The sequence below is a fragment of the Kwoniella pini genome, chromosome 6 (assembly GCF_000512605.2).
Source record: "Kwoniella pini CBS 10737 chromosome 6, complete sequence".
In the NCBI taxonomy this organism is placed as follows: domain Eukaryota; kingdom Fungi; phylum Basidiomycota; class Tremellomycetes; order Tremellales; family Cryptococcaceae; genus Kwoniella; species Kwoniella pini.
Window position 1 is genome coordinate 986,885 of NC_091721.1, and position 11,000 is coordinate 997,884.

The 11,000-nt window shown below is 41.4% G+C and overlaps 3 protein-coding genes across 3 annotated transcripts; 1 reads left to right on the plus strand and 2 right to left on the minus strand.

The window, feature by feature from the left end:
• Nucleotides 1-533: 533 nt before the first annotated feature.
• I206_104814 (uncharacterized protein) lies at nt 534-5,274 on the plus strand (the record flags this gene model as incomplete). The annotated part of the gene is made up of 5 exons (XM_019154117.2): nt 534-1,902; nt 1,959-2,264; nt 2,319-4,525; nt 4,583-5,128; nt 5,194-5,274. 5 exons carry the CDS (start codon nt 534-536, stop codon nt 5,272-5,274), a joined length of 4,509 nt encoding a protein of 1,502 aa, XP_019012857.2.
• A 358-nt stretch (nt 5,275-5,632) lies between these two features.
• Nucleotides 5,633-7,157, minus strand: I206_104815 (uncharacterized protein; the record flags this gene model as incomplete). The annotated part of the gene is made up of 6 exons (XM_019154118.2): nt 5,633-5,689; nt 5,774-6,186; nt 6,308-6,457; nt 6,532-6,621; nt 6,717-6,915; nt 7,044-7,157. 6 exons carry the CDS (start codon nt 7,155-7,157, stop codon nt 5,633-5,635), a joined length of 1,023 nt encoding a protein of 340 aa, XP_019012858.2.
• A 447-nt stretch (nt 7,158-7,604) lies between these two features.
• On the minus strand, nt 7,605-10,671 carry I206_104816 (uncharacterized protein; the record flags this gene model as incomplete). Its single annotated transcript, XM_019154119.1, has 6 exons — nt 7,605-8,721; nt 8,786-8,933; nt 9,004-9,739; nt 9,795-9,917; nt 10,008-10,163; nt 10,261-10,671. The coding sequence occupies 6 exons, from the start codon at nt 10,669-10,671 to the stop codon at nt 7,605-7,607; spliced, it is 2,691 nt and encodes an 896-aa protein (XP_019012859.1).
• Nucleotides 10,672-11,000: the final 329 nt, after the last annotated feature.

Genomic DNA, 11,000 nt, shown 5'->3' on the forward strand with positions numbered 1-11,000 from the left:
TTGCTTGTCAAGTAGCTTATTGGTCAATTGTGACTCGGCGAACTGTGAGTCTATCAACCATCTGTTATGAGAGTCACCCTTGAGAATGTCCCGATTGATTCATACGTCTTCGATAGAGATCTCCTATCATTTCCCAGGTCAGTCTCTAGCACCAAACGCTTGTATGCTTTGCTCAGAGAGTCCAAAGATCGGTCGCTGATGATCGATTCCGCAGCCTTCCATCCATATCTCAGCAAAGATCCAGACTTTAAATTCGCTTCAATCAACGTCAACTCGGACCCCCTTCACTTGTCTTTCCAATTAAACCCTGAACAAAGAAGACTTTAGGAAAACAAAGGTCAACTGGAGTTTTGGCATTTCGATACCTTCTGTGCATCGACAGGAGAATAACAAGTTGACAAGTAAGTCAGAGTGTATCGTGAGTACGAGGTTACCTGTTCTTCATAACATCATTGGGAACCCCAAAATCCTCCATCTAGCAGTTTATCGTCTTGTCTTGTCTTTCCTTCCAATTGAGCTGACAGACATTTCCTATGCACCGCTCTTCAACTCTCACCGCGAATCCATCTTCTTCATTCAACCCTGATCGTCGTTCTCGATCTTCTACATTCTCTCTTGGATCTAATCTCGTCATCCATCCTCCTACCGACGATACTCGTCTAAAACCGATTCGACGACGCATCATGTCTTCACCTCGACCACGTCCTACTGCACGTTCTCCGGCCCCTATGAACTATCCACCAATATACACAGACGACATGCCTGCTCTGCCTACACCTTTACCTCCTACACCTACACCATCTATACATTCACCAACGCGGCAAAGCAGTTACCAAGATTTGAAGAACATGATGGTGGAACAACCCATAGCTGGACCTAGCCATGGCTGGCGTCCATATCCAAACCCACCTCGTCATGAACTACCCCCTACCCCTCCCATTCATGATGATGACGATCGCGAATCCCACGACAGAAGAGCCGGGAGCGCGCAATCCTCTTCAATCAATTTCAATGAACCTCAATTGCCTACCAGAAGAGTGCAACCCACCCGTCGACCCGCTAGCGCTTATCCTGCTCTGCAAGTGGGACAAAAGTCTCATCCGCCTCAGCGCAAGTATACTGACCCTACAGCCCATTCTACGCGGTATGATCAACCAGCTCATCAACTAGATGTTGACCTTGACGCTTATTCGGCTACAGAATTCGACACGGAAGAGGGTATGGAAGAAAGGGAACCGACATTGAGTTTTGTGACTTCCTCGACTTTGGATTCTACGGCCAGTACCCCTTCCATGGGTGTAACCTACGGTTATCGAACAGACAGTAACGATGAAGATGGGAAAGTCAAAATACGGCAGACCGCTGGACGCGCTCATGCCTATTCCTCAGCTGAAAGTTCCATGGCTTCAGGAGCGTATTCGGGCTACGGCTATTCCGATCAGATATATCATCCTCATCCCCCGCCTCTGCCTCATTTGCCGTCTAATTTCGCGTCACCAGTCGAACACGTCGGATTAGGTATCTCAGCCGATTTTCCACAGCGAAGTCCTCCCATCGAAAGCCCTTCAAGCAATCCTCCACTCTCCCCATCGCATTCCTTTACACATCGACCATGGAAACGAGATATGGTGAATCGCTTGCGAAGCGACTCGACGTCCTCTTCAGTGACAACTGCCTCGTGTTCTACTACCGAATCAGGTCCTTCTTCAAGTAGAATTCCTCCTCTTGACAATGCCTTCACGATTGCGTTCGATAGCTTCAACTCACCCTGGCAAGCGCCTGCCCGAGCTGAGGCGATCGCTATGGTCGACGAGGGAAGAGAGAACATACTAGATGTAGAGAAAATCGAGGCTCTCGGAGGGTTCGCTTCTTTGACGATTGAGATGATTGGATCATTTGCTGGTCAGTACGGAACAAGCTAGGTCTCGCGAATTACGCTAATATGCTTTGATCTACAGGCGTAACTCATCTGCTGCTACCGTCTTGTGGATCTCATATAATATCCTTCTTGCCAAGTCTCCTTGAGATCCTCGCACCATCTCTAGTGGCCCTCGATATCTCGGACAACGATCTCTCATTCCTACCCGAAACTTTGCAGAGCTGCTCTTCGCTTGAAGAGCTCAACGTATCCGGCAACCCCTTGAGGCAAATCCCGATGTGGGTCGGTGATCTCATCGCTATGAGGGTCTTAGCGGTAGATAATTGCGGTTTGCAGAGTCTGCCCGTAGAGTTGGCACAATTGGGTGGACTTCACACATTGTGCGGTAAGTGAAGATGTAATGAATCGTTAGAGACAAAGCTGATAAAATCCCTTGTAGCTCGAGGGAACAAGTTGGTGTCTCTGCCATCTTGGCTTTGTCTTCTGGCCCACCTGGAGATGTTACGGGTGGACAACAACCCCTTCGCCCCGGAATGGTTACCGATTGTCAACCCAATCCTTGCCGGTCCGTCCAGGCCATCTGCAGGCAGTCGGAAGAACTCCCACCACCGTCACTTGTCGATCAACAACGGTATCCGATCTCCCCCTTCAATGGCTTCCCTAACGAGCTCTTTGACTGCCAATTCCTTGCGCGATGTAGCTGAATCCTCAACTTCCATCAGCGATCAAGCTTGGGCTACCACGCCCAATTCTGCTGCTCAGTCAGTGTACCAGCTTGATTCCATTGCTGAAGATCACCCTCACTCTGCACCACCGACGGAACAGTCTACGCAGTCAAAAGCTCTTCGAAAAATGAGATCCGCTGGAGCCCTGCTCGGCTCGAAGAACAACAGTCCGACGCAACAGACTTTCGCCAACCTGCCTCTACCTGCCACCAATACTCTCGCTCCTACGACCAGCGCAAGTAGATTTGCTAGTCTCGGATCAAATGATGGACGGAGAGCTGCCAGTGCTATGGGTAATTATCAAGATGAGAAGTCTTCAAGCAGCGGTTCTCGCTTGGCCGCTCCTGGCATGACCGCTAGTTCCTCCACGAAGAGCGGTAAATGGGGCTTCTTGAGGAAGATGTCAATGCATCGTCTCAAAGGCGATAAGGAAAAGGCAGCAACAATCACCGCGTCCGCATCTGCCAATCTCAATTCTTTACCACCTCCCCCGCCGCCGCAGCTTCAACACATGAACACGGATCCTATCCCATCCTTACCGCCTCGACCCGCCATGAACGCTACAAGATCAGCGATGACCTTGCCTACGCGAAGTATATTCAGCCAAGAAGCAAGCGAATTTGGACAAATCTCACTCGATTCGCCTGTTTCGTCTGCGACCGTACCGATTTCTTCAGGACTTCCCACTTCGAGCTCTATGCATGGTAGCATCTACAGTACAGCCCCTTCCCGAGGCAAGAGAAGAAGTTTCTTACCTCTTGATCTTGGCCCTCCCTCGATAGAAATTACCATTCCAGCTACATCACCTTTCATCCCTCCTCTCGGCGGATTTGATAGTCTGGATCGCTTGCCCTCAGCCACTTCGGAAGCCACAATCGCTACAATGACTGCTTCAAATTCTCGACAATTAGTAGAGTCACCTTCCGCATCACAGGAGAACAGATACACCCAAGGTCTTGAGTCCATTAAATCTTACTTGCGCGATTTGTTTGATTTATCCCGACCGCCTATTGAGCCATACGGGGGCTTTGAAGTGGTCGGAAGTCACGATGGAAGTTACGCTGCTTCTTCTACCCCATCTGAGAATCCTGGCTCCCCGATGTCTGGTGTTACCGGACAAGGAACCTTTAAGCGAGGCCGAAGACCAACTTTAGATGATCAATCATCTCGAGCGACTTCCTTAGTGGAGAGTGAACAGGATTCTAGCGAACAATCCTCACTATCGGGCAAGAAGTTCAAGAACGATAAATCGAAACGAGCGAAAATCATCAGAGAGATCTACGAGACTGAACGGACATATGTTCGTGGATTGGGTGAATTGGTCTCCATCTATGTTAGACCATCAAGTCAACCTGTGAACCCGAATAAATCCAACGAAACTGTTGTACCTGCTTCGGAGAGAAAAATCGTCTTCGGAGGAGTGGAAAGTATCTTGACAATTCATCGGGACAACTTTTTGCCTGCCCTCGAAAAGGCTATCAAGCCGTTGCTGGAAGGATCGGATGATGAAGACGGTTCATTGTCTTCAGCAACAGCTCACCATGTCGGCGAGGTCTTTAGAACATACATCGCATACATGAAACAGTATTCAACCTATATCAATAATTTCGATAATGCTCTCTCAAGAATGAAAACGTGGGTAGCACCTTCTTCAACTCCCAACACACCTGCTTTCTCGTCCAAATCTAGCCCTTCACCTGGTATATCGGCTGCTGCAGTCTCTGTGGGGATTAGCGCCATCTCTAGTTTGTCGATTGGGCCCGATAGTGTACCCATCTCGGGATCCCAAATGTCATCAAGCCAGAAGAAAAGAGTGAAGACCTTTTTGAAGCGATGCAAGGAAAACCCAAGACATAGTCAAATCAACTTGGAAAGTTATTTGTTGTTACCTATCCAAAGGGTTCCAAGGTATAAACTTCTAGTAAGTCGACCCCATATTACGCTATATTATACAATCTGATGAATTTTACGCGAATAGCTGGAAGATTTGGCAATGTCCACTCCACCACGATCTGACGGAGTAAGAGACACTCTCGATGATGCTTTGAACGAGATTGCCTCATTAGCATCGCTAATGAATGAGGAGAAAAGAGAAGCGGATTCAAGATTAAGATTATTGTCATGGCAACAGAGAATCTCCAAATCAGGTCCATCACCACTCGTTCAACCTCATCGAAGACTCATTTTAGAAGGTGCATTAAGTTTGATAAGACTAGTAAAGAAAGCGTCAACTTTTGTTGAGACTGAATCGAATTCTTCATACTTCAACATGGCTGCGGATAATGATCAAACACTTACGAGTTCAACATCCTCTAAAGTAGTTGTTCCGGTTGAATATATCAAGCCTGAATTAGTTGATAGACAGGTCATGCTGGTTCTGTGTAGTGATCTGATGGTACTTGCAACCCAACGAAATGAAGGATGGGAAGGTACGGTAGATTTATTTAATGTATTAAGAATGGCAACTCTTAGAGAACCAGCTAGTATTGTTCATGGGAATGTACTAAGAGTAGTCGATAATAAGGTAAGCCGGATACAATACTCGAGGTAGGTGAATCCAATGTTAACTAATCGTTACATGTGATTTAGTCGATATATTACTTTAACGGAACTTCTCATGAGAATACACTTCAATGGTGTAGAGCGATAAATTCAGCTAGAAAGAGGTGATAAAAGAGGATTAATCATCCGTTAAACTATCTGAGCAGTCTCACATATAAATTCTGATTAGATGAATAGATCAATCGATATAATGTATGTAGATCTATACATAATGTTCCACTCAGACTCTAATGGAGAGTCTGATCTATGCAAGGATAACATGACTGTACTTTGTTGTGAAATCACGAAGCAAACATGATCTTGTAGGGATGCTCAATCACTTGTCCTAATATATGAAGTATCGTCCGAAGAATCAGAGCTGAAAGAAGGGCACAATCGATCGATTTTATCCTTTACATACACAATGCATGGAAGTTCAACAAAGGCATGACATTTTCTTTCTTATGATAAACATCTTCTTAAATCATTAATCTTTCCCTTTAACGATCTTACTTTCCTTTCTTAAAGCATAACCTGTCCAAGACTACGATTCGTAAATTATCAGTATTGTATTTTGTTCCCCCCGCCCATCATTTCAAAATTCTTATGTAAATTTCTAAAAACTCACTTCATCGTATAAAGAAGTTTTAAGTCCTTTACCTCCTTCGTTTTGTTTAATTAATTCATTAGCTAACCAACCAATAGCAGCAGTCATACCACTTCCACAAGAAAAAATTACACCTTTTTGATTTAATATAAATTTATTTAATTCTTCTTTACCTCCTAAAGCAATTTCGAAAACTTTTTTTAATTCATTAATAGATTTATAAGAATAATAAGGTATTTTATCATTATCATTTGGAGAATTTAAATAATTTGAAAAAGGTAATGAAATTGAATTTGGAATATGACCACTTGATAATCCTTGTCTAGGTTCTTCAGATTCACCTGTAAATCTAAGTAAAGGTCTATGATCAAGAATTAATTCTGAAATGGGATCTGAATTTGATAATTCGGAATTTGAAACGATTTGTTCGTATGCTATATAAATATGAAAAAAAAAAAAGGTTAAGCCATTTCCAATTAATTTTCTCACGCAATCAAAAAAGCAAGACCTGTAAAAGGGGAAGTATAGATACAACGCTGTAAAGAACAGACTTACACCTAACCCAATCTTTCTTCCAGCTTTCAGGTATCTTATATTGACTTTCTCTTAATGTCGGTTTAACTTCTCCATTTTCAGTTTCATATCCTTCTTCTATCCATCTAGGTAATCCACCGTCAAGTACAGATACGTTTTCATGACCGAAAACTATATTACAGTCATTAGCTATTTATCATCGGAGTATAACTTATCCTTCAGATTAGTGGAAGGATTCTACGTACCTTTAAAAGTATATAATGCTCTTGGACTTGAAAATATACCTATTGTATCGTATAATACGATATGATCATCATTCCTTATACCTAATTTTCCTATATTCGATCACAAGTTGATTAGTAAATTACATTATTTAAATGGATATATGAATAATAATTGATTAAATCAAAGAAGAATATGAAGAACTTACGACATTCTTCAGCAAATCTTTCAGGTTTAGGTAACATATGAGTTAAACTTAAAGGATTTTCATTTAAATCTAATTCTGCAACTTCATCTAAATCAAATCTTTTTGCATTAGGAAGTCTAGGTCCAGATAAAAATTCAGCTAAAGCTGATCTAGTTGAATTTGGCATATGCCACGATACATCTAAAGGTAAAGTTGTTCGCTATAAATATAAAAAAAAGAGGTTTTATGAAAATTCGTGAATTAGTATTAGTGAATTTCATTTCAGGATAATAGGTAGTAAATGAGGAGGGGATTTTTGAGATGAAGGTTTAGAACGTCTTTACATACCTTAGGTAAATCTTGATATTCTTTAGGAGTAATTAAAAGAGGTACTCTATTAATAGCTGAGGAATGTAAACCTCTTCTAACAAGGGCCATTTTGGTAATAGCTGGAAATCTCATTTTGCTAGGGAAATTCTCGTCTTTTTTCACTACCTAAATATAAGTTTCTGTATATTTAAACGATCTCAGCGATGGTTAAGAGTGTATTGATAAAGAATACTGTGCTTGACCTTTGATATAGCCTTCTAATGTAGCCTTCTAAATGGTATGGTTTGATCAAACTAAATACCTTGATCGCCTTCGTTCGGTTAACCGGTAGATTGGCACGATATGGTCACGTCATAAATGTTAACCTTGATGCGATATACGGTTATCTCCGTCATTCTGTAATCACCTTTTTCACCAAAGGTATTTCTTGGGTAATCACCATATTACACATGGACATAGAAAACATTGGTATAGACATTAATGCGAGATACATACCGAAAATCATGTTCTGCCAAATTACGACGATCAAACCTACTACAAAACGAAACTCGAATTTCCAGCTAATGATTTCAAAGTCACTTAATACATTCCTTTTACCCTACCTTCTCCTTGTACACCTTCAATTTTAATCCACCTAACTTTCCCACCTCCTTCAACAATTTCATCAATTTCACCTTTATCCCCTCCATTAAAAGAATTAAGAACATTCATCAAACCTCTAGATTCGAATGCTGAAATTTCTTCATTTTTAGTTCCAACCGTAATATGAAGTAAATTTTTAACATCTTCAGGTAAAACATTATTCAATCCTAATTCATCTTCATTTTCATTTTCTTTTTTTTCTTTTTGTTGATCTATAGAATTATTCTCATTCAAAATTGGTTGAAGATTTTTAATAGAAAGAGTCATTATTCTATTATCCCAAATTAAATGTTTAATATCAAATTTAAATAAAATAGAAAATTTCATTTCTGCTAATTTTCTACATCTATCCCATAATTTCTTTTGAGTTCCAATTTGATTTTGGTTTTTATTATTATTTGCTAATTCTTCAGCTTCTATAGAAACATTTTTTTCATGTGATAAAGTTATATGTGGTTTAGCTGTTATTCTATTTTGATTTTTAATTTCTTCAAAAATACTCTGAGCTGATGTTTTAATCGAATCATCTTGTATGACTTGTATTATATTTTCTACTATTTCGTTAAGATCAATTTCAGGAGCTAATCCGAAATACCTTATTGGTTTACCAACTTTAGCTATTGCATGATAAGGAGTATTTATTTTATATTCCACTGCATAATCTAATGCATTCTCTAAATCTTCTTCACTCGGTTTAGGTAAATCTACGAGAGGTACTAAGCCATTTGCAATTTTTACTAAAGCTTCCTTTGGGGAATGAAGCACTTGAACATCAATGAGATTATCGAATAATGCTGGATCTGGTGAGGTGAAATTTCGCAAAAACTGACCAACGACAGCTTCGTGTTCTGCATCTACCGTTGGATCTGGTCGTAAAGTTTGATGATTATCTCCTCTCGAAACTACTCTTTCAGAACAGATTCTTAATAGTCGGTGATATGGCTGAGAAGAGATATCCCAAACAATTCCAATCAAACGGACATCATACTTCTGCATTGCTTTTGAAGATGTGATTGCGGCAAGTTCTTCGTAATGTTTCGGTATATGGTTGTTTCTGAGAGAACAAACTGAATTAGACAATGTGCTTAAATCTGCACACATCATGACGAATAGCTTACCTGTCGGCATACACTATATCCTCTTTCTGTAATAGAGCAGTGATGTTCTTGATGAATGTCGGGGCGGTACGTTTGGTGGTGACATCGTCACTTTGTGTGTGGCCAAAGCCGAATAACTTTGACAAAGCCACTCCCATGAGTGTTTTGCCTATAAATGGGAGCACTGAATCAGTCCCATAAACCTCAGAAGCAGAAAGGAGGACGGTAGATTCACTCACCACAACCGGGAACAGCAATTGGCACGATCAGGTATTTCTTCGGTAAACCCTCTTTGCTGACTTGCTTTTCCGTCTGCCCTAAGACTTTTTTCGATTTACCTGATCTAGCATCTTCCCAGAGCTTTTTACCTTCAGGACGCTCAATCCATTCTAAGAATCGTTCACGAACTCTAACAACACCTTTATCATAATCATTGAATAACTCCGGCTCGCTCTTTATCATATTTCCTACCCATTCTGCATAGACACCAATTTCAGGTCTTTTCGTCTTGGTTCGAACCTTTTTCCATATTGCTGATATATCCTCTGGTTCATATTTGTTCAAGAGGGGTAACATGACTCTAGTGATTTCTCTCCATTGTCGATAAAGTAGGTAGGGCTCATCGAATTTGACCTTGAAAAAGAAAGGAGCTCCAGCTTTATAAGGTGGTTTACCCTCTTCTTTTGCATCATTGATGCTGGATTTGACTTTACATCTAACGACAAAACCTTCTATCATATCTCCTTCCCATGATCCTGTTTTAGCTACTTCATCTGTAAAGCTTTTTACTTCGTCTAAGGTTTGCAATTCCACATATTTAGTTTGTATAAACCCAAATTCTTTCGCGAAGGAAGTCACTTCAGCAGGAGAGGAAGTTGAGAAATGTGGCGTATTGTGATTAAGTCCATGCAAGTGCAATCCGGTCCAATGAGCTGGAGTAGCTATAACGTGTTCTTCGAACGAGTCGTCACAAAGCTACGTGGATTCTCGGTCAGTCTATGTGATAGCATCAGATATCTGGATAGCTCACCTCTAGCACAGCAGTCGTATTGTTGTCCCACAATTTTCTGGCTAATTGAGCTTCTGTCTTGCCTGTTGCTACTAGAGTCTTCTTGACCCATTCCCGCCCCACCGCAGCATGGGCTTTAGCTTCCTCATGTTCCGCTCTTTCAGCTACAACATCCTCTTTACCTGGTTTCAGCTTTTGCGTATCGCTCACAGACAATTCGGCTAGCCCGTTGACCGCTTCTTTCTCCTGTGATTCTGTTGTCGTTCCCAGAGAATGCTTCGAAGCGACAATAAGATGTGTTGGCGAAAGAGCTGATATGAGTATCAAACATCCATTCGATTTCAGCGTGAGATGGTAAGGAGGCTCGGTATATTTTTGCATTGCTGACCACTAAGCAGATGGTCAGCTTTACTCAAACGATTGAGGAAGAGCTGTGAGGAAAGATAGAAAAGTAAGAGGAGGGGGAGCGGAGAAGGGGACTACTTACAATGGTCCATTCGACTTCATCAATATTGAAAAATTTATCATAACCTCTTGCGACAATTCTATCGTTTGGTCGCTGACGTCCTTCTCCCCCACTAGCTACTTCGTTTGGCAATGGATCTCCATCTTGTACCTCTTCAGTGAATAAACCTCTTGCTAAAGTGGGAAATGGATTTTGAGCGTTAAAATACATATGTTCAGTCATTTTCCAACTTGTTATTTTCCTATCTCTTAGTTTTGACTCTCTCGAATTCGCATCTGCGGCACCTGATTTACTTGATTCTCCATTATTGGCATATAGACTTGAAGGATATATGTGTACATTCGCTCGGATTGCCTTTGGGTTGGTATCCCGTAACGTTCTCAATGAAGCCAAGAGCGCTGGGATAGACTCGGGGTGTTTATCGGCTGACATGATAGTGACCTGATTTGATTAAATTTCAAAGCTTGGTTCTTCAATTCCCACTCTACGATACAATCATAGATGATTTTGAGCTTATTCTTGTCTAAGCTTGAAATGATGATATCAGAATTATGAGATTGAAAATGCAGTCAACAAACAAATGCACGCTTCAAGTTTTCTGCTATTCGAGTAAACTTCTCATTGTGATTGGGGTCTCCACATGTCTTATAATAACATCTAGAGTGGAGGTCAATTTGCCACGTGACAATGGGGTTTTAGTATAGTGAGTGAGTGGGTCAGTGCGTAACGAGTAGTTAACGTAGGTGAGTGCGTCTTACTCA